The sequence below is a fragment of the Haplochromis burtoni genome, unplaced genomic scaffold (genome assembly GCF_018398535.1).
Source record: "Haplochromis burtoni strain Fernald_Lab_line unplaced genomic scaffold, NCSU_Asbu1 Contig_528, whole genome shotgun sequence".
NCBI lineage: Eukaryota > Metazoa > Chordata > Actinopteri > Cichliformes > Cichlidae > Haplochromis > Haplochromis burtoni.
Window position 1 is genome coordinate 54,421 of NW_024582889.1, and position 22,231 is coordinate 76,651.

Below are 22,231 nucleotides of genomic sequence, written 5' to 3' on the forward strand. Positions count from 1 at the left end.
CACAAGGAGAGATCACCCCAACCGTTTCAGGCTTCCCCTGCAGTTGCGACAACCGTGCATGCTCAGCAGCCAAGGCTGGTGAGTATTAAAGTCTCTCTGTCTCTCTCTCTCACTCTCTCTCTCTCTCTCTCTCTCTCTCTCACTCTCTCTCTTTCTCTCTCTCTCTCTCTCTCACACCACACACACACACACACATTTAGAAATCCAGCTCCAGTTCTAGGTCTGAACTGGTGCGGGTCCAGTCAGATCACAGTATGTGTCCTTCTGTCTGTCAGACTCTAGACGGTCAGAACATCTATAACGGCTGCTGCACACTGAGGATCGACTTCTCCAAACTGAGCGTGCTCAACGTGAAGTACAACAACGACAAGAGTCGGGATTTCACCAGAGCCGACCTGCCAAGCGGAGAGCTAGAGCCCGCCGCCACCTTCGGTAAGAGTAAGGGCTTGTCTCAATATGCATACTTTTGCGTACTTGTGTTCTCGTGTACTCGTGATAAGTCAAGCCGAAAATATTCCCTGATGCCTCCGACGTCTTCGGAGACGTCTGTTACCCACCAGCTCCATAGCAGACTGGGAGGTCAAGGATCACTAGAGCCGGCGAGAACAGCGGATTCCCGGCACATCATTTTCAACCCCCCTCCCCGCGGTCTTTTACTACTTAGGTTAAACATGATATATAGGTCTCTTAGATAACTTTGAAATGTTAATGTTTGGCTTTTTTCAGTGTTTTATTTGTTCCTGAGTAAATCGAGTTGGCTGAGATTAAAGTTAAGCTTCATAACATATTAGTCACAGTTAAATTAAGAGGGGACAGCCGAAAGAACTCTGGACCTGTGACATCATCAAGTACGCTGGTGTTTCAGTTGTACAAATTCATTACAACTCATCAAGCGCACACACCTCGACTGACCAGCAGCTGTCATTTCTATAACTCTATGCAGACCTCAGAGTCATTGTATGGGGGCGGGGCTAGTGAGCTAACCTGTATGTGTGTTTCAGGTGTAGCTTTGCCTCCGTATGGAGCAGCGGCATTCCCACCCACTTTCCACCAACACACAGGTGAGTTGCACATGAACATCACCTTTGACCATTGACATTTACATGTTTTAAGATGAGTCCATGTTTAATAATCCGGCTGCTGGATGCGCTGAGCGTGAATTTGGAAACCACTGAAATAAAGTTTTGGTGTTTTCCGTGCTCAGGTCTGTCCATGGCGGCCGTCCCTGGCTCGCTAGTGTCTCATCCTCGCGTCTCACTGCAGATGGCACCTCCTGCTGTCCATTCGGTGCTGCTGGTGTCGAACCTGAACCCAGAGGTCAGAGGTCACACATGGTAGCTCACACAGTCACTATCCAATCAGAGCACAGCTCACTGAGCTAACTTGTTTTTTGTTTTTGAACAAAATAACAATTACAGCACTCATTTTACATGACAACAAAAAGTTACATACAAGTACAAGTGGTTAAGAACAAAGCAGCCATCGAATAAAGAACAAAAGAACAGTATAGGTCAGAAATACCATAAAGCAGCATACAAGTACAGTAAGGTGATCTATCATATAAAAGTAAAAAAACAAAAGTACGCACATATAATCAAGTAAGGTGTGAGCTTTATTTAAGTTACACTTGTCTAATGAAGCCTTCCAGAGCAGCAATTCATTTTTCAATCCAGCAAAAATCGGAGTAATTTTCAATAAGCGACGTTTGTGAATGAAAAATTTTGCAACTATAATCTAATACTTGAAAGGTTAGAGAAGGGCAGTCAATATTTATGGAGGTTAGCCAGTACTGAAAATCATCCCCAAAAGATCTGGAACTTTCACATGAATAAAAAAGATGCTCTGTAGTCTTAATATCAGTATTGCAGAAAGTGCATGCATTTGTATCTACAGGGTGGGCCATTTATGTGGATACACCGTAATAACATGGGAATGGTTGGTGATATTAAAGTCCTGTTTGTGGCACATTAGTATATGTGAGGGGAGCAAACTCCTCAAGATGGGTGGTGACCATGGTGGCCATATTAGAATCGGCCATCTTGGATACAACTTTTTTTTTAATCCGGTTGTTCAGTGATGACGCGACGAATCCTACTTCCGGGTCTAAAGTAGTCTGCGTTTAATATGGCTTTTGTGTTGTTAACATGTTTAATGTTATTGTATTTTCTTCTATTTGATCTCAAAAAGCTCCTAAAACAGTCAGTGATCACTGTTGACCTCCCTCGGCTTTTATTACCGCTAATCATTTATTTAAGCTCAGTTTTTAAAACCTTAGGATGTAACTACAGCCCAGCCCATGCAGCAGTATATGAATGACTAACCTCGTATTGTGGATGGATTATCTCAGTTGTTCTCCTGGCTGAAGTTTGGTCCTTTTACAGCATCCTGCCATGCGATTACATTTGTTCCTGACCACCGAGAACACTCACGTTAACTTTTATCGAGTGGAAAAAAAGTTAGCTTGTTTATATTATGCTAACATAGCTGTGTCGCTAGCGGTCACGTAGCACATCATTATATACCAGCTAGCCCAACTTCAGTAACCCTACAAACGTCACTGCTGTTTAGTTTTCTGTCTTCATTTATGTGGAAGTGATAACAGAGCTGTACGTTTTAATTTGTTTCCAAAACCCCGCAGTCAGGACATGCTATATTGTATTTAGATAGAAGCTAGCGAGCTAACTCCCTGCTAACTTCTAACTCCGTTAAATGTCATAAATTCCGTTTTCATGGATGCCTGGATGTTAAACTCAATTGTTACACCTGGTAGAGCAGAACGCTGATCATTTTATTAAAGATGAAAGACTTTAGACAGTTTTTCAACTCTCAGTAATGCCATAGTGATCGTTTGATATATGGACCTGCAGCGGAGTTTAGACCCAGACACGGCTAGTGACGTCAGACTGAACAACCGGATAGGAAGAGGGCCATGTGACACATCAAACTTATTGGTAATGTCACAAGAAAAACAATGGTGTGCTTGGTTTCAACGTAACTTTATTCTTTCATGAGTTATTTACAAGTTTCTGACCACTTATAAAATGTGTTCAATGTGCTGCCCATTGTGTTGGATTGTCAATGCAACCCTCTTCTCCCACTCTTCACACACTGATAGCAACACCGCAGGAGAAATGCCAGCACAGGCATCCAGTATCCGTAGTTTCAGGTGCTGCACATCTCGTATCTTCACACCATAGACAATTGCCTTCAGATGACCCCAAAGATAAAAGTCTAAGGGGGTCAGATCGGGAGACCTTGGGGGCCATTCAACTGGCCCACGACGACCAATCCACTTTCCAGGAAACTGTTCATCTAGGAATGCTCGGACCTGGCACCCATAATGTGGTGGTGCACCATCTTGCTGGAAAAACTCAGGGAACGTGCCAGCTTCAGTGCATAAAGAGGGAAACACATCATCATGTAGCAATTTCAAATATCCAGTGGCCTTGAGGTTTCCATTGATGAAGAATGGACCCACTATCGTTGTACCCCATATACCACACCAAACCATCACTTTTGTTGTTCCAACAGTCTTGGAGGGATCCATCCAATGTGGGTTAGTGTCAGACCAATAGCGGTGGTTTTGTTTGTTAACTTCACCATTCACATAAAAGTTTGCCTCATCACTGAACAAAATCTTCTGCGTGAACTGAGGGTCCTGTTCCAATTTTTGTTTTGCCCATTCTGCAAATTTCTGGGTCATCCTCGTTGAGATGCTGCAGTAGCTGGAGTTTGTAAGGGTGCCATTTGTGAGTAGCTAATATCCGCGAAGGGATGTTCGACTAATGCCACTCTCCAGTGACATGCGGCGAGTGCTACGCTGTGGGCTCTTGCTGAATGAAGCTAGGACAGCCACTGATGTTTCTTCATTAGTGACAGTTTTCTTGCGTCCACATTTTGGCAAATCCAACACTGAACCAGTTTCACGAAACTTAGCAAGCAGTTTGCTAACTGTAGCATGGGAGATGGGTGGTCTCGTAGGGTGTCTTGCATTGAAATCTGCTGCAATGACCCGGTTACTGCGTTCACCAGATATCAACACAATTTCGATCCGCTCCTCACGTGTTAACCTCTTCGACATGTCAATGGCTGTGAACAAAGAGAAACTTGTAAATAACTCATGAAAGAATAAAGTTACGTTGAAACCAAGCACACCATTGTTTTTCTTGTGACATTACCAATAAGTTTGATGTGTCACATGGCCCTCTTCCTATTGAAAAAAACAAAAGTTGTATCCAAGATGGCCGACTTCTAAATGGCCACCATGGTCACCACCCATCTTGAGGAGTTTGCCCCCTCACATATACTAATGTGCCACAAACAGGACTTTAATATCACCAACCATTCCCATGTTATTACGGTGTATCCATATAAATGGCCCACCCTGTATATTGAATTTCTTGTGAAGAAGTCATTGGACAGATATATGGCATTTAAATTTTTAAATTGATTTTCTTTTGCTTTCGGTGGAATTGGAAAGGAACGATACTTAGTCAAAAACTTCAAGTTATAATCTTTAAACATATATTTTCCACTGAACTAATTTTATTCACCTCCTGCAGAACGTCACGCCTCACTGCCTCTTCATCCTGTTCGGTAAGAAAACTCAGATTTTATTTCTTTAACGTGTTTGAAAGGTGTTTCTGTGCTGATTCATTGACAGTTTTGTTTCATGTTTTTTCAGGTGTTTACGGAGACGTTCAGAGAGTGAAAATCCTCTTCAACAAGAAGGAAAACGCTCTTGTTCAGATGAGCGACGCCACGCAGGCTCAACTCGGTCTGAAACAATTCAGTTCATTTAAAAAAAACAAAATTAATTCATTTTAACATTTTTTTCTTCATTTTTAATGAAGCTGTGAGCGATGATACAGAAGGTCAGAGCTACTTTAGTTTTTAATTCCAGTTCAGTGAATTAATCTGTGATGATGATTAATTCAGCATAATAATAAATATTGTCATGAATAATGACTAAATGCACGGGAGTACAGTGGTCAATTGAATTATAATGAATGAAAAGTTCGGAATTGTATTTTTAATGATTTTAATACTGTAATGGATGAGCAGAAGACAAATTCTTGTTTATCTCTTTGTTCCTCAATGACAGCGATGAGTCACCTGAACGGGCAGCGTCTCCATGGTAACGTGATCCGGGTGACGTTGTCCAAACACCCGGTGGTGCAGCTGCCTCGCGGAGGGGCTGGGCAAGAAGAACAAGCACTGACTCGGGACTTCTCAGGCTCTGCCCTCCACCGCTTCAAAAAGCCGGGCTCCAAAAACTTCAACAACATCTTCCCTCCGTCAGCAACGTTGCACCTCTCCAACATCCCGTAAGACCGCCTCGCTTCCTGTTTGATGTGTTTGACTCTTGGAGACTGATATGCATTTAAATATCGTTGTCCTTCATTGTTTCCTTGTTTCCTAGCTCTTCAGTGAGCGAGGAGGCGTTGAAGGATTTATTTTCTTTGAATGGATTTGCAGTAAAAGCTTTCAAGTTTTTCCAGTAAGTAACAAAGCAACTCCGTTCACTGATTTGTGCTTGTTAACCAATCAGAAAAAAGCAGATTGTTATGATTTATTTAAAAAGAAAAATACTATTTAAATGAAAACAAAAAACATATTTTTTAAATACAGATGTTACTGAATAATTTTAAATTTTAATTTTTATAAAATATTATTTAAATCTATAATTGTTTACTATATGAAATGTTTACTTTACGAAATAATGAAAAAAGAAAAAAATAATGAAATAAACTGTTTAAAAAGTTCAGTTTTCTCTTCAGTTTCTAATGTTAAAAAAAATATATTAAAAATTCTTTCAACTTTTTTTTTGTAAGTGTTTATGTACTCCTTTCCTCTCCCTCCTTTCTGATGGGTTGTGCTTGATGATGTCACAGGAAGGATAGGAAGATGGCGCTGATGCAGCTGGCTTCGGTGGAGGAAGCCATTGAGGCTCTGATCGCCCTTCACGACCACCAGCTGGACCACAACCAGCACCTCCGGGTGTCCTTTTCCAAGTCCACCATCTGACCTTTGCCCTCTGAGCGGCCGCTCAGAGCGCAGGGCTTCTGATTGGCCCGCAGCGCAGACAGACAGACCACGGGGATATCTTTCTGTGCCTACAGCCAGCCTCGTATCATGGTGGCAAATGATGTCACAACCGAGGGTCATGGCCATGGCTACAGAGGTTACAGAGCACATTCCGGAGCAGACTGAGTAGCAGTGCATTGTAGGTAATGAAGTCCATCATGGAGGTGACGTCAGTTTGTGTTTGTTAATGTGATGCAGGAAACGAAATCAGGAAGTAAAAAAAAAAAGAAGGAAAAAAACCTGCCTTTTATCAAAGGTTTACTTTGAATTTATCTTTATTTAAAATTACCAATGAGCATTAAGTAAATTATTATAGATATTATTTTTAAATGAAATGAAATGATTTGACCCTTTTTTATGTTTAAAATTCAGATTCCAACGTTTTTCTTTTTACTTCAGGTTTTTATTTTTCTCGTTCTTCACAAACTTCCGCCTTGTTATTTTTGAATTTTCAGCCTCTCTGCACACTGCCGTCTGATTGGCTGGAATTATGTTAATGATTATTATTTTTAATTGTTATTTTAGGGTTAAGCTGCGATCTCAAATCTTCTTCTGTGCCTTATTTTCTGAATTATTATGCTGGGTTCTGGTTTTTTACGTGGTGTTTGGAGGTTTTGGTGATGGATTGTTTTGTGTGTCTTTAGATTTTTTTTTTTTTTTTTAAAGTAGAATTTTTCTACTTCATTTAAAATATTTTTGTTGGTGGTCAACATTTTGGGTGGGTTTTTTAATCATGAATGTATTTATACTGTACAACATGTAAGGCTTTCTGTGTGTTTGTGCGTGGGTATTTGTGCGTGGGTATTTATGTGTGTGTGTGTGTGTGTGTGTGTGTGTGTGTGTGTGTGTGTGTGTGTGTGTGTGTGTGTGTGTGTGTGTGTATATTAAGCTGAGTTGTGAGTGGTTGAGCTTCAAATGTCCCATCTTTTACTGAATTAATTTTATTAATTTCACTCCCTTATTTTAATATTTTTTTTCATTTTCTGTTTGGATTCGATTTTTTTTTTTTCTTAAATGGGAAAAAAGCCACAAAATACAGGAAGCTGCCGATTCCCAGTTTGCCTTCTGACCTCAGACCTGCCTACCGCTGCCATTTAGTTCATTATCTGTTCAACTTTCCCCATTTTACATTTTTAATTTACTTCTTTTAATATTGGAGTTTTTTTCCACTTATTTAAAGATTTTAAGCACTTTATGTGAAATTGTTACAAGCGTTGTGGGTGGGTGGGGTCAAAACAAGCCAAAGTTCCTGTGCCTTTTAATTGGACAAATCCATTTGCCCCCATTATGAAATCACTTCCTGTTTTCCTTCATTTAAATTTAAATGTAAACCACACTGTTTTTTAAAAGAATTTTGTGATAAACCCACCTACTATTGCCTTTCAAAATAACATTCCCTGCTAATGTTTTGAAAGCATTTTTGTTTACAGTTGTCTACATATTTATTCTAGCCTTGGTTAATTAATTAATAAACAGTTGGGATTAAAAAGCGTGTATGTGAAAACATGAAATCTTCAAAATATATTTGCCCTTTCAGAAAAAGGTTAGAAATGGTTGTTTAAAATGTTGGGATTTTATTTTGATTTTTATTTAAACTTTTTGTTAAAACAAACTGTTTTTATACCTGAATGTATCAGCTGATGTAAAGTAGTTGTGGTGCATTGTGGGAGCTGGTGGGACTTTATTGTTATTATATGAAATATTTTTAACATGGACCAGTGCATGATGGGAGGGGGCAGCGCTAAGCTAAGCCGCACTCTGCTCCAAAACAAAGTTTGTTAATTTTTATTTATTCTGAAACTTTGACAGGAAGTTGTAGCATGAATCACTGAATAATTAAATAAAATCATCTGACTGCCAAAGACTCCGCCCACTCAATCAACTGAGCCTGTCACAAAACACTTACAGATTTTAGGTTGAGATAAAACTTTATTGTTCCTATCGTGACACAGTTGTGAACTGTGATTGGTCTGTTCCACATTAGATAAGTCTTTAGAAAAAATAAACAACAACAACAACAATAAACAAACATGATTCATCTGACTGGCCACGAGGGTTCATCCGACAGAGTGATGTCATCAACCAAACCGCAAGTGGCTACGGTAACAGCTAAACGCTAACATTGAGCTTAAAGAAACACTTTTTCTCTCACATCCTCACACACATACACAGTGTTCAGACTGAAAACTTCAGAAATGTGGATTTTTGGTCCTTTTTCTTTTTTTTTTTTTTTTTACATTAAGAGAAATTCTTGAAATGCTACAACCGTTCCTTACAAAAAATACTGGAATTCATTCAGTGCTAGATTCCCAAGTGTTTTCCAGGGTCAGAGATTAAATCAGGGGAGAAAAATACATTTGAGCTCCCAGAAAAGTTATTGTCTCATTTGGTAATTTAGTTTTTTAATTAAGACAACTCTTTTCCCGCTGTAATTTTTTTTGTTTCTGGATTTTACTCAAGAAGACAACAATCCCTTTAGAAGTTTTCTAATCTTTTCAGTTTAAAATTTAGATCAATTTTATACTCGTGTTGTTTTAACAATTTAAAATGAAATGGCAAAGAAATATTTAATTTATTTTTATTTTTAATAATGATGTGCATCTCACATCGGACTAAAGAGTATTTTACCGTTTATGGGTTTTGCAGCTGAACTGATGATTGAACTTGTTGATTTTGTGACAATAATGTCGTCACGTTTCCGTACCTTTGCACCTTCACAATGACAAAATAATGACATTCTGACGACTTCATTTCATTACAAGGATTTTGTTTTTCAAATAACTTAATGATGAATTAAGAGAAAACTTCACTTGTTCATTGTTCACTTCATTTTTTTCCCCAAACGACAGTCAGCGGCCTCAAGTCCTTCAGCTGCTCATCTTTGCATTTTTTTTTTATGTTTATCCTAAAGCTGCACAGATTTTATGGACCAAAGCAAAAACCAAGCAGCTGCTTTCCTGTAGTGACTCACAAGGCTCAGAAGCTGAATATAATTCACCTTTCACGTAAAGATGATTCCGGAGCTGAAGATTAGTTTCAGCTGAAGTCTCTTTATGACTCCAGAACCAGAACTGGACGACTTCAGCTCATCCAGTCAGAACCACCCAGGACAGATTTTCCTCTTTTATCCAAAAGGTTTTGTTTTTTTTGTTTACTTTTGTAAAACAATGGAAACGGATAAAAGTCGTGATAATCAGAAGGTTTCAGATATTTTACTCTGAAAACAGCACAGTCCTCCAGCTCCAGCTTTTCAAAAACCACCGAAGAAGAGAAGACTTTGCAATAGAAAAACAGTGAAAGCTGACTCTTGTTCTTCTGATATGTGAATGTGACGAATGTCACATTCAAGTTTGTGCTGCAGTCTCAAATTAAGTAGTTTTTTAAATATCTGACAGCACAGAGGACTTTCAGAGTAAAACGTCTGCTCTCGTTCATGCCTATTTTATGCCCGTCAATACCTTCCATGCAAAATAATATCAGCCAATCAGGTGGGAGTATTGTGTAGTCCTCTGTCCTGATTGGCTCACGGTCTTCCTGTTTTCTTGCTCTGATCAGAGACCAGATGATTCAGTGCATGTGTCGCTCACATATTTCCTTGCTTCCTGCTCTCTCATTGGCTTGTTCTGGCGTCTTTCAGCTTTTAGCACCAAAAGAAAGATAAATAGTTAAAACACGCACACACACACGCACGCTCATGTGCACACGCACACATGCACACTCTTCAGTTTTTCCCTCATAAAAAAAGAGAAAAACAAAAACAAACATCAGTCTCTTCCTCTCCTCGCTGTAATGAGGAGGTGAGGGTGGAGGGGCAGATGAGGTCCGTCACCGAGGTAACTAGACATCGAGGATCTCCTCAGCGGTGCCTCCGCAACGTAGCCGGTAGCGTCCAGTCCTCCAGCTGATGGTTGGGTCCCACAGAGCCGACAGGAAGATCTGCACCGCCATCGACTCCCTGATGAACCAGGCGACTGCAAAGTCGAGCTTCGAGAAGCACAGAGGGCCGCCCTGTGGTGATGTCATCAACCAATAATCAGTCACACTTTAAAAAAAATCTCCTTATTTTTCAATTTCATTTAAATTTATTAACTTTCTTACATTTGTTTGCATTGTTTTTCATTAAAAAAAAAAACCCTTTTAAATCTAAACATTTTTACGATTATTTATTGAACTGAACCTTCAAATATTTTAATCTTTTTGTTCCAGTTTTTAATGTTTTTATTTTTTAATTGGCTTAAGTTTTTTTTTAATTTAATTAACCTTACTTACTAAACTGTCATCTTTTCTATTTAAAGGAAAAAAATTAAGACAACATTCATATTTTTCATATTATTATTAAATCAATCGGAAAACATCAGTAATTGGCAGCTTCATATTTGTGTTTCTGAATTCTTAAAAATGAAAAAGTAATTATTGTTGAAAAAAAATATTCCTTTTAAATTAGCAGTATGTGATATTACCTGGACCCAGCATGCACTGCTCCTCATTATGCAGCCAAGTGAGAGAGAGACGAGAATATAAAACAAGCTAACATGTGTTCATCTGAAGGTGACTCTGACACATCTGCAGCATCAGCAAACACAAACACACACACACACACACACACACACACACACACACACACACACACACACATCAATATAGTTTCTCTGGATGATGTCCAGGTGATAAATGTTTAACCTATTTTTTGGTGATTGAGGCTAAAGAACAAAAAACGCCCAGTCAACCAATGATCTCATCCCTGTGTGGTCAACTGTGTACCTGAACACGTAATGAGCGGCCCAGCCGATGATGAGACTGGCGAGGAAGCATTCGGAAACAGGCTCAAGCACGGTGCCGGGAAGCATGTTGATCCTCAACTTCGTCCACCTGCAGACATAAAACTTGATTAATATCAGCTGCTTTGAGGATTCAGGTCAAAGAGGGGATTCAGAATTATGAGCTATGGTCCAACAGCTACAACCACTCTTTAGTCAAAAGCCCACGCCCCTAATAACGCTGCTTGTAACTAATAATAAAAACTAAATGCTAATGGCTTATTGTGAAAAACAAAACAGGTAAGAAAATAAAGAACACAATAAATGTAAATAAAATTATGTCTTGCAGGTCATGGACCAAAAAAAAAACCAAAAAACCCCCAAAAAAACAAAAAAAAACAAAAAAAAAAACCTGGCAAAATGGAGGGAAAAACATTCAAAAACCATCACTAATCAATCAGTAATGAGTACTGAGGTCACCTGATCATGCGGGACTGGAACTGGCCAATGGAGTAAGATCCAGAATTCTGCAGCGCCACCTGTGTCGCCATGGAGAATTTCCAGCCTCTGCAGAGAGATAGGATAAGTGTGAAGTGAAGCTCTGACAGCAACATCGACAGGGTGCTAATGTTAACGTGCCAACCTGTCAGCAATAGCTTTAGCCATGAAGTAATCCTCAGCAATGTACTGGGCGAAGGCGACCAATCCGCCGGCCTGATCCAGAACATCCTTCCTCATCAGACATGACATACCCGTCACGCACTTTATCCCAGTCACATTAGCCGAGATGTATGAGCGGGGGTGGGATGTCCCAAAGTACACCTGGAAACAGGTTAGTGTTAGCATTTGTTAGCATCAAGACAAGTAAAGAAAAGAATTCCCATTACATTAGTGTGACTTTACCTGTTCCAGTGTGGCAGCGAAACCTTGGCGGTCGGCAACGTACGGTAACCCATGTACCAGTCCCACCTTCTCTGTCATCTGATTAGTCATATCTGTCAGGGTGTCCGGTTTCACTGCAACACACAAACACAAAGGGAGTTAGCTTTAGAATCAACAATGAAAACAATGATAGCCATCACATCAGTGGTGAAGAACTGACCTCTGATGCCACTGTCACAGATCCACACCAGGCCATATTTAGCTCCTTCGTAGCCCGGCATCAAGTTATTGATCTTGGGGTTAATTCCAACTTTCTTCCCTCCTGAGAACCAGAGACATCACATGCTAATGTTAGCTGCTAACAGATGAAAAACATGTAAGAAAAAAAAAAAGAAGAAAAAAAAAAAGCATAATTTAAAGTAATTTTTTCTCACCAATGAATAATCGAGCGTCTACATTCGGGTATTTTCCCAACAACTTTTTGCAGACGTCAACAGCTGGATCGTCTTGATCCTGAATGCACAGCAGGATTTCAAACTGTAAAACCAGATGTTTCAATTAGTCTGAGAAGCGGTACAACAACAGACAGATGTTTATTATTGGTGCTCAAAGGTTAGTAAATGTTACAGGGTAGACTGAGGCAATGGAAGGTCAGTCTGTGGAAGGACAGGGATGGTAGCCCAGGACAGTGGGATGGTAACTGGGACTGTAGGGTGGGACAGTAGGAGTCTTGGTAGTCAGGCGGTCATGATAGGTTAGCTGGGGGGAGTACTAAGGGGTAATTATCTGGGTTGGGAGTATTTGGCTTCACCTTTGGGTAATCCAGTGTAAAGAATGTCTCCAGGTTGGAGATCAGGTTCGGGTCAACTCCTTTTAGTGGCTTCAGCAGAGAAACTCCAGCTAGCTGCATGAATGGCTGTTTGACCTCTGGTCTTTTCTTGTGGAGGTGAAGACGTCTGAAAGAAAGAGGTCAAAGGTCAGCAGGTAAAAATCAAAGAAACATTTGAAAAAACAAACAAATAAAAACATTATTTAGAGAGAACATCATAACCAACATATTTTAAAATCTACTTTGAGTCTCTGGGTTTATCAGGAATGGAAAATCTGCAGCGCCTGGGTGAAAAAGTTCCTGTTAGCATAATCTGACTGTGATGTATCACTGGGCTAAAAAAATAAAATCATTCATTCATACAGATTGCGTTTTATCTAACGGGTGACCTTTGATTTATTTCAGTGTTTTATTTTATTATTAGGAAATCAGTTTGGCCAAAGGAAAGGTAAAGATTTATAGCTCCAGGTTCTATTTAACTTTATTGTTGTACTGGAAGTAGAGCTGTGCGATATGACCAAAATCTCATATCCCGATATAAGAATCCTATCATCCTGATAACGATATAAATCACAAAAATGTAACATTTTCTGTAAATTCTGTGAATCTCGGGCAGCTCGACTTGCGGGAAGTGTTTCCAGCTGCGCGTCATGTAGCTGGAGTCGAGTGTTTTAACAGATGCATGAAACTATACATTTTTAGACATAAGTTGTAAAGGCCGCCGTTTTCTTTGTGAGTATTTATTACACGGCGTGCTGCGGGGAAAAGCCTGTTCTAACGTTTGAGTCTAAGGTTTATTTTTTAGCATCTGGCGGCTCTTTTTTACTTCTCATCCGTAAATAATCTGCTCTTTCACGTGATTCAGTTTATTTTGAAAAGTCTCAACAGGATCTTGAGCTTTATTGTGAAAGGTTTATGTGGAACATAAACAAGCGGACACGCGATGCTATTACCGTCGTTGTTGCTAACCACAACGCATAAAAACAGGCGCTTGTCTGTCCGTAGTGTGGTTATATAAAATATAAGAGTTTAGGTCTGTCTTAAAGGAACGAGAGAACAGCTCTTTTACTCAGTGTGATTGTTTTTAATGTACTCTTAATTTGATCCGTTATTGTATATTTTACACATGTTTGTATGGGATATTGTATTTGTTTTAAATGTTATATACCTATGTGGTATGTGACTTTTGTTGCTATGATGCCAGGTCTCTCTTGGAAATGAGATTTTTAACTCAATGAGATTTTTTACCTGGATAAATAAAGGATTAATAATAATAAAAATAAGAGAAAGAGAGAACTTTAAGAAATTAATATAGCCACTACAGTGACCATCAAAACGATGAAGAAATATTTCCGTAAACAGTTTATTTTGCGACACCACGAAACAAACGATAGCGTAAAATGCAACGACAGACATTTTTATATCGTCATCCGATATATATCGTTATATCCAACAGCCCTAACTGGAAGGGAGCTAGTATATTTTCCTGTGTCAGACTTGCTCCAGCAGCTTACTTTAACTATTAAAATTAATGCAAAGTGTTCTGATCCAGGGAGGACAATGATGGCCTTTTAACTGGAAGCACAAACACGATATCCAGACTGAGGTTTTCCTAGTGAGCTCAAACTAAGCCTGTTAAGAGATTTTAGTTACTAAAATAAAAACAAGAACCAGACTTCCAAAGAAACAAAAACTGGGAACTAACTGAACCAAAAACACATTTACAAAATTAAAAAAACAAATTGAAATGAACTTTGTAAAGGACACAAAGAGTTCCTCCCTTCACATCACAGCGTTCAGCGATCCTGTAAGAATGGAGTGGTGAAAAAAAGCAGGTGGAGGTGTCTGTATTTATATTAATGACAGATGGTGCAACAGCTACACACTATCATAGTGATGTTCTGTCCTTGTCCTTTAGACCCATCTATGGAGATTGTAAAGTTTTTTATAGCTTATTTATATTAATCAGAGAGCAAATACTTGGGCTACAGCAGAGATAAGATACGGTTAGGTAAGTAGGTTACCAAATGTTGTTTCTAATACCCTGTAAACTCTCCTGAGGAACTTCAGAGCATCCTACCAGAGAGGAGAGGGACCTGGATTTATATTTTAGCAAATATAAACAAGGCACTACAGGGTTCAGAACACTTCTCTACACACAGCCGCTTAAAACCAGCAAACCTGAACTTCAATCAGTGAGATAAGAATAATGACAGTGCACTGTCTCACAGAAAGCTACGGCACCTTCATAGGCTCTACAGTTCTCTTTTGATAAGGGAAAGTTTTGACGCAACATAGAGATTTTTAAAAGATAAACTATGGGTAGCTGGAGAAGTAAAAGCAGCAACGAGGAAGCACAAACAAGCTGTCTGCAGGGGAACAAAGGTGACTCGCTTCTTTCTCCTCAGAAAGAGGAAATTAGACAATAAACAAACAGATTTCAACACAGACCATAGTTGATATTGTGGAACAATCCTGGCCAGGAAGTAAAAGTAAAAGCAGAGGAGGTTTCTCAGACTTTTAAAATTATTAATATTCGAAAAGCAGCAGGAGTGAAAGAGGGTCTTCTTCAGTCGCCTGTTCCAAATCTGATTCATAAGACCTCATATTTGAGGTTCATAAGAACATTCATAAGACCCATCGAGTTCCCAGAGCCTGAAAGTCCTCATTAACAGTTCCTGTACCAAAAATATCAAAAGCACAGGCCGTACAGGAAATGCTCTTTTACATGTACCGCACAAAATACACAGTCATCTCGACCAAACCTGTGTGTGCCATGTTTCATCTGCATTTAGTAAGAGCACATATCAAAGGCTGCACAGCACAATCATCAGATGTGCTCAATCCTTTTGAGCTGACTGATCACTGCACGTTAGAGTGAAAGCTGCAGTATCATCTGTTACCACGACGGCCCTCCGGGGTGTACTGCAGTACATCTCCATTCATTACTCTGTGAATGCAGTACATTAACTCATCTGAAATCTTTAATTTACTGAAGGTGCAACGATTGGTGGTTTGATGAGAGAAGATGAAACAGACTTTGTTACTCTGTGTTTTCTCCATTTGAAAACAGACGAGATGATTTTTGCTTTTAGAGCGAGCGGGATGGCTTTGAGTCATTTAGAGAAGGATTACAAGGTTTGTACTTGATGTGGAGATGGTTGGAGGTGGACAGAAATACAGAGTGTGTTTTGTGCAGACCTTAATAGGTCTGTAAACACTGCAGGTTAGGAACAACATGGTATGATGCAACTCTGGGAGTTCCAAGTGCTGGAAAAAGGTGTGACATCCTCAACAATGTCTCACACCCTCCTCATGGTGAATATATCCTCTACCATCAGGACGGAGTTACAGGGCACCACCCTTACAAACGCTTCACACCCAGAGATCTGTGGTACAGGCGTCACTCGCACATAGCTGTGCATAGAAGCACTTTCTTGCTGTTGATATGTTTATCTGACAGTCAATATCAACATTTTATCGAACCACTCTTTCTGTCATGCTTAAAAGCTCCTTTTTACTCCTAAGTGATACAGTTCATTTAGATTAAAATATGATTCATTTTCTCTCAGCTTCTGTCGGTGATGCTTTCTGTCAGCTCAAGGCATCACTTTAGGTTTAAAATATGTGATGAAGGAGTTTAGCTGGTGTTTTCCTGTGAAAACACTGCCTGTGAGACAAAAGGCTCTTCATGAGAGTCCGTTTCACATAGGCTGCCTCACTCGTCATGCTGACATTGAGCATACGTCCTGTTAATGGTCATGAATAAGACCAAAGGCAGTGACTGTCTGTTTGATCCAAGGATAAGAGTGAGGGAAAGGCGATCAAGGTGAAAGCACATGGCTTTGCTGCCCTTACAGATAATTTTATGTTAAGATAATAAACAAACTAGCTCAGCTTTTAATTAACCTTCCCAATTATTTCATCCTCATGTTATCTGTATAGATTCACATGTTGTCAAAGTGAACATATAACTTTATTTTCTGGCAATACACATTTTTAGAAGAGCGCATGTGTGATGTGTCATTTTCATTCCAAATATTAATCCCATTGAAAGCAGGCATGAATGCTGCCGTCCTCCCTACATCTTCCAGGGAAGTGTGAACATGTATGAACGTGTTGAACACACTGTATGTATGAACACACTGTGACAGATTCCCGGATTTCCAAGAAACTTTGGAAGCATGTTTACCTCCAACAGTTTCACATCCTTGTGCAGATCAACTCGCGTTATCTTTCACCTTTAACAGCCAACTAAAACACATTTCCCATGTTTGTTTGAAGTATGCTCCAATTGTCTTTCCCTACTGAAAAAAAAGGAAGCTGTCACATGACTTCTTAAGAATTTCAGGGGAAGCAAATCTCACAAAACCTTCAGTAAGTCAGCTGAGCTGCTTTTTGCTCTTTCAAAGATCTGGAGGGGGTTTAAAAGAAACTTCTTTAAGTTTTCTAATCTTTACGAAAACCCGGCAAATTAAAGAGTTTAAATCCTAGACTGCCTGGAACTTTTGCTTTAGCGGTGGAGATGAACGAACCATGTTCAGACCAATGAATAGGAGCCTAAACTTTAAAGTCCATTTACAGGATATGTTGGATTTTTGGGTTTTTTTTGCCAGGTCAGGTGCTGCTATAAGACCTGCAGCATGAATTCACTCTGTTGAGTCCAAATCATTAAAAAAAAATTTAAGCTGCAAAGATAAGTTCCACAAATTCCACAGCACCAAAGCCCATGCTCATTTTCAGCTTCCCTTATGGTGCTGCACAAAGGTATGGCTTCTATGTACGATGCTTATCTTCTGTCCTACTAAAAGTTAACTGATTTAGTCATGCTCCGTGTACAGAAGTATAAACATGACCAAAAACATAGAAATTCATGGAATTAAAAAGTAAAAGATAAAATGGGTTACAGCCGAATTAAACAACGGCTCACAACACTTAAATACAACACTAAACATACACTCCATAATGTAAGAAAAGCGGCTGCTGAATGAAAATTCTAAAATCCTATTTTAATTAAGTGAGATTCTGCGTTAAGAGGAAGCAGGAAATTAGGTGCGTAATAAGCTACAGAAACGTCACCTAAACATCTACCGCCATTTAAAATGTTCTGTACGATGAAATACGGTTACTTCAGGTTCCTTGTTATCGATTCACGGTTTATAAAACTATAATTAATGACGTGATTTAGTTTACTACCACCTGAAAGGACCGCAGTAACCGGAATATCCCGTCCGAGCTAACATTACCCGGCTAGCGGTAACCAGGAAAACGCCCAAGAGCTAACCGTCCAGGCTGCAGGTTCACCTCCTGTCATACATCCACAAACCCGTCCCCAGGAGCAGGGGGTCGGCTTATTTCTGAGTTTAACCCCGTTCACACATAATCACACGGGGACAGACAGAAATAAAGGAAGGAGCTGTGCCGAGGCTAGCCGTTAGCAATGTTTAGCCTCGCTCCGCGATGCACTCACACATAGATGATGGACATGAAGTGCATGAGCCACAGCACGAAGAACAGGATGAAGCCGAACACGGCGAGGCCCTGCATGGCGAGGTCCAGCAGGGCCATGGCTGTCAGCGGAAGCTGCCTGGGAGGTGGGCCGGCTGGAGTCACACGGGCTCGGGATGGAGACGACCAGATGAGCGGTCACGGAAGACAGGGAGAATCCGGCTGTTTCCGCGACTTTGGCGTGTTTAGGCTAACCGTTGCACTTCCGGATCACAGCGGAGGGTGTCAGGTGGCTGCCCGAGAAAGGAGCTCCGATAACATGGCCAGAGCAGGGTTCGGCCCGGTGACGGTAGTCTCCCAGTATCAGTGCAGACTTGGAGGGTTTGACAGTCAGCAGACTGACTCTTGGTCAGCTGACCGGAATAGCGGAGGGTTGGGGGATAAAAACTGTTACCAGACTTCCGGGACAATTTCAAAGTAAAGCTGTTCATTTAAAAACATCAAACGCATTAGTTTTTACTCGTTGTTATTGGTATTTTTATTTAGACTTGTAGTTGCTGAGCTGTTACATTTAACCTAGCTTTTCTACTTCCTTGAGCATTTTATTTGTAGTAACATCTACTGAAAAGTTAATCTAGTTAATTTTTTTTGTTCCTGGTTGTGTTTCCTGTTTTGAGTTGCGGAATTCGGGAATTTCCCATGGGTAACTAAAGTTTATTTGTTTATGGTGTTTTAGCAATCATAATTATTTATTATAATGGTTTCATATTGTTGTTCTGTTTAATTTCTATCTCTATAACTTAACAGAAATAACTAAATCCAAACATTGTCCACTGTTTGCTTCAGAAACATCTAATTTATTGCTGAATCGTTTTATACATCATTCATATGGGGCATGTTATCCTCTGAACATGTTAAGAAAAAGAGTTTAGATAAAAGGTGCACGATCATTTAACGGTCAACGTAAAGGCTCCCGTGAGAAGCAGGCATGTATTAATGGATCAGGTTAGTTACAGCAACCCAATGCTTGTTTCATTTTCCTCACCCATTTAGCAATGGGTGAAATGAGAGGCGATGACCTATGGAAACCATTTCTTAAAAAAAAGAAAAAAAGAAGAAGAAGTCTAGTTTCACCTTCATCAGGTGACTCAACAGGTTCAGAGCCTGTTGAGTTTGATCACCTGAGCAGGTAACTCGAATGTCTACTAGTTTTCACACACAGCCAGTGAAGGAAAGAGTGAATCACTGAAGGGTAGAGATCAGGTTTCGTTTGAGGAAACATAAAAATTTAAAGACACAGAAATGTTATCTCCTGCTTTCTGCTGAAATTGTAATCCCTAATTTATATTTCCTGCATTTTGTTGTGGAACAAACGTCTCTACTCACATAAAGGAAACACAAGCATCAGTTTAACATGATCTGGAACGTAACACAGTGACATAGTTACCCCCAGTAGAAGACAGATTAACCCTCTTGAAACACCTCTGGGCACTTATCATGGCGGTATTAAAATAAACTGAATTGGACATAACTGAATACACAAATGTAATATTCTGTCCAAAAATAACATCTTAAGAGCTTTTTTTCTTCCCTGGAACTCGAGCTCTTACCATGATTCTGACTGAGGTTTCAATTTGTTTTTCCTGTATTTATAAATATCATAAAAATTGCTCCACTGTGGTAAAATGCAGCTGGTGTGCTGCCAGAGTGTGAGCTACAGCTGTTGTGCAGATTTATTATCTGCTTCACTGTTACACGCTTTACTTCATGTCCTTTTGTTTTTATCTCTGGTGACCACGTGCTCTAGATTTCTTAAGCTTCTTGGATGACGTCGTTGGTTTTACAGGAGATTTTATTGTTTGACACAATCGCAAACATGATTCACATGCAGATACCTTCCGCCTCTTAGCCATCATGATCTTATCTCACTGCAGGAGTGCCTGCAGGCACAAGAATGGTTCTTTTAAACTTGCCACAATTAATATTTCCCTTGCTGAGTCAAACATTCAGACCTTCTACTGTCTTTATGGTCTCTTGGTTTCAGAGGTGACGACTGATATCAGGTCATTTTTACGCTTTTTGTTTGAGAAACCAATTAATCTACGATAAATTCAATCATTCACGTCACACGTGAGTATTTGTAAAATGTTTTTACGAAGCCTGCGTCGCGTCTGTTTGACGCCCGATAACGAGGACAGGAAACATCTTCAGATTAATCAGCAAACTGACAGGAACAAATCTTCACCTCAAGGCACAGCAGTTCACATCTTATCAGATTTTCAGCCTTTTGTCCTCTCTCTAGTTCACGTTCACCACTCGCAGGAATTCTTGGTTCATATTTTGTGCGTGAACCAGACGCCCTGCTTCCTGCTGGAACACCAATACACCAGACTGACCCTCCTCCTGTGGACTACAGAGAAATCTTTCAACCTGTGTGCTTGCCTTCATCCAGAGGAAGATGATGCTTTTCAGTTTAATCTTAACTGCAAAGTTCAGATTGAAATTTTTTACCACCAGAGGGCAGCATTTTATCAGCAGGTGTGCGTACTGCTTTTTTTTTTTTAACCTTTATTACATCTTCAGATCCTCCATCTCCCCAAGATTTACTTTTCCCAGCCTTCCACTGTAGATACGAATATAATCTAATAACTCACGTGGTTCACTCAAGGTTACACAGATTTAACCTTAATCACTGCTCCACCTTGTGGTATAAATTGGTATCACACCAAATGACAGCACAGACATGCTTTACCTTCAAGATAACACAGATATTTTGGACACTAAGTTTTACAGCAGTTTTTTCTTCATGTTCTGATGATGGTTTTTAGTTCATTTTGGAAGATTTTACAGCATTCGTACATTTAGTATCTTAGGGGAAAAAAATCTATGTGACCGTCAGACTCAGTCAATACAAAAATACAAATTTAAAACATTTTAAGCTTTACATGATCATTAGTTTTTTTGAAATATTGTGTTTTAAATGAAGAGAATTAGAGTTAAACTCAAATGATCTAAACATATAATTATGGCTCCGCCCACCACAAGTATCTGTGTTTTATCACATTTTTTTTATTTAGGTTTTCCCTCAGACAATGTGTTTTCTGGCGGTTTCTTCTGATTGGACCACGAACACTCAGCGTTCTCCTTCCAGTTCACCTCCTGCGTGTCATAAAATTCCTGTTGATCACAAGCACACAATCAATAATCAATAATCATTGACATGATGTGCCGATCGCGCTGATCAGACTGGCTCCGAGGTATTACCTTCTTCCAAATGGGGACATTAGCCTTCAGCTGGCTGATGCAGTGCTGGATCGCCTGCTGGCCGTCATGGCGGTGAGGAGATGAGATCGCCATGACAACACTGGTTTCGCCCACCTTCACCCACCTGATGGTGGAAGCTATGTGTCATATTTTTTATTTAAGTTAAAAACTACAAATGTAACACCAGCGTGGCCCCGCCAACCTGCCACATTTAGCGTCCTCACCCGAGCCTGTGGTGGACGCAGATGTGTGTCACGCTTTGCCAGCGCGCTCTGATGTCAGCACACAGCTTGTTGAACTCTGATTGGGCCATGGGCTCATATGCCTCGTACTCCAGTCCAACCACCTTCCTGCCGTCTGCCTCGTCCTCGCGGGTGGTACCTGTGTACACACATAGCACGCACAGGCGCATGCACAAATTTGTATAGCCAGCAATGTGAGGACTCGTGTCTTCCCCTCATCCACACCTGGTCCTGAACCACTAAACAGCTCTTTGTAGTCTGACACACAGTGAGGAGGAGCTTGATCTCAAAAGGACGACTCATTGCTGTGACTGTTACTGGTTATTGATCTGCTTTAACAAACCTCTATATTATTTTTTTTAACTTTAAATACAAAACACTAATAATATCTTTGAGAAATATTTGTAGAAAATATTAAGACTGAGCAGTAAATCTGTCTGTCGTGCTTCAGAAATAAAAGCTGAGTATTTTAACCCTCCGGGGTCGACGTACTCACCAGAGTGTCCAAATCAAACAACAGATTTAAAATGACATAGCAACAAGATGTTATTATTAATAGGGGTGCAACGATATTCGTATCGATATTGAACCGTTCGATACAGTGCTTTCGGTTCGGTACGCATATGTATCGAACAATACAACATTTGTAATTTATTTTATCAATTTTCCTTCTGACGATGCTGTCTGTGTTGAGCGCTCAGTGAATCTGTGTTCGACTACTC

At 39.9% G+C, this 22,231-nt stretch overlaps 3 protein-coding genes across 5 annotated transcripts in view; 1 reads left to right on the plus strand and 2 right to left on the minus strand.

The window, feature by feature from the left end:
- LOC102289173 (polypyrimidine tract-binding protein 3) overlaps window positions 1-7,949 on the plus strand; it is a 13,103-nt gene extending 5,154 nt beyond the window's left edge. For both annotated transcript variants that reach the window (XM_014329307.2, XM_014329308.2), the window contains exons 7-14: window positions 276-432; window positions 1,002-1,061; window positions 1,205-1,317; window positions 4,563-4,596; window positions 4,685-4,777; window positions 5,105-5,327; window positions 5,423-5,500; window positions 5,895-7,949. In XM_014329307.2, coding sequence (XP_014184793.1) covers window positions 276-432; window positions 1,002-1,061; window positions 1,205-1,317; window positions 4,563-4,596; window positions 4,685-4,777; window positions 5,105-5,327; window positions 5,423-5,500; window positions 5,895-6,027 — 891 coding nt within the window. In that variant the 3' untranslated portion in view covers window positions 6,028-7,949. The remainder of the gene's footprint in view (window positions 1-275; window positions 433-1,001; window positions 1,062-1,204; window positions 1,318-4,562; window positions 4,597-4,684; window positions 4,778-5,104; window positions 5,328-5,422; window positions 5,501-5,894) is intronic.
- Window positions 7,950-7,996: 47 nt separating this feature from the next.
- Window positions 7,997-18,437, minus strand: ugcg (UDP-glucose ceramide glucosyltransferase). Its single transcript, XM_042214189.1, has 9 exons — window positions 18,026-18,437; window positions 12,538-12,682; window positions 12,161-12,263; window positions 11,947-12,048; window positions 11,748-11,860; window positions 11,488-11,666; window positions 11,325-11,411; window positions 10,804-10,956; window positions 7,997-10,129 (listed from the first exon to the last, which is right to left on the minus strand). Exons 1-9 carry the CDS (start codon window positions 18,121-18,123, stop codon window positions 9,925-9,927), a joined length of 1,185 nt encoding a protein of 394 aa, XP_042070123.1. The 5' UTR covers window positions 18,124-18,437; the 3' UTR covers window positions 7,997-9,924.
- Window positions 18,438-18,747: 310 nt separating this feature from the next.
- Window positions 18,748-22,231, minus strand: part of LOC102288863 (molybdopterin synthase catalytic subunit) — a 16,816-nt gene continuing 13,332 nt past the window's right edge. Inside the window, exons 4-6 of one of the 2 annotated variants that reach the window (XM_005947591.3) lie at window positions 21,492-21,648; window positions 21,268-21,391; window positions 18,748-21,180 (exon numbers count right to left, since the gene is read on the minus strand). In XM_005947591.3, the coding sequence (XP_005947653.1) occupies window positions 21,073-21,180; window positions 21,268-21,391; window positions 21,492-21,648 (389 nt within the window). In that variant the 3' untranslated portion in view covers window positions 18,748-21,072. Of the gene's footprint in view, window positions 21,181-21,267; window positions 21,405-21,491; window positions 21,649-22,231 lie in introns of those variants that run through there. The other variant, XM_042214188.1, reaches the window with a different exon arrangement.

Bases quoted from the DNA above. Each gene is read 5' to 3' on its own strand.
- ugcg (XM_042214189.1), bottom strand. From the start codon at position 18,123: ATGGCCCTGCTGGACCTCGCCATGCAGGGCCTCGCCGTGTTCGGCTTC. The intron at 12,264-12,537 runs GTGAAGCCAAAT...CTGGTTTTACAG, and splicing joins TTACACTGGATTACCCAAAG to TTTGAAATCCTGCTGTGCAT. The intron at 10,130-10,803 runs GTTTTTTGTTCT...TTTTTTTTAAAG, and splicing joins AGATCATTGGTTGACTGGGC to TGTGACTGATTATTGGTTGA.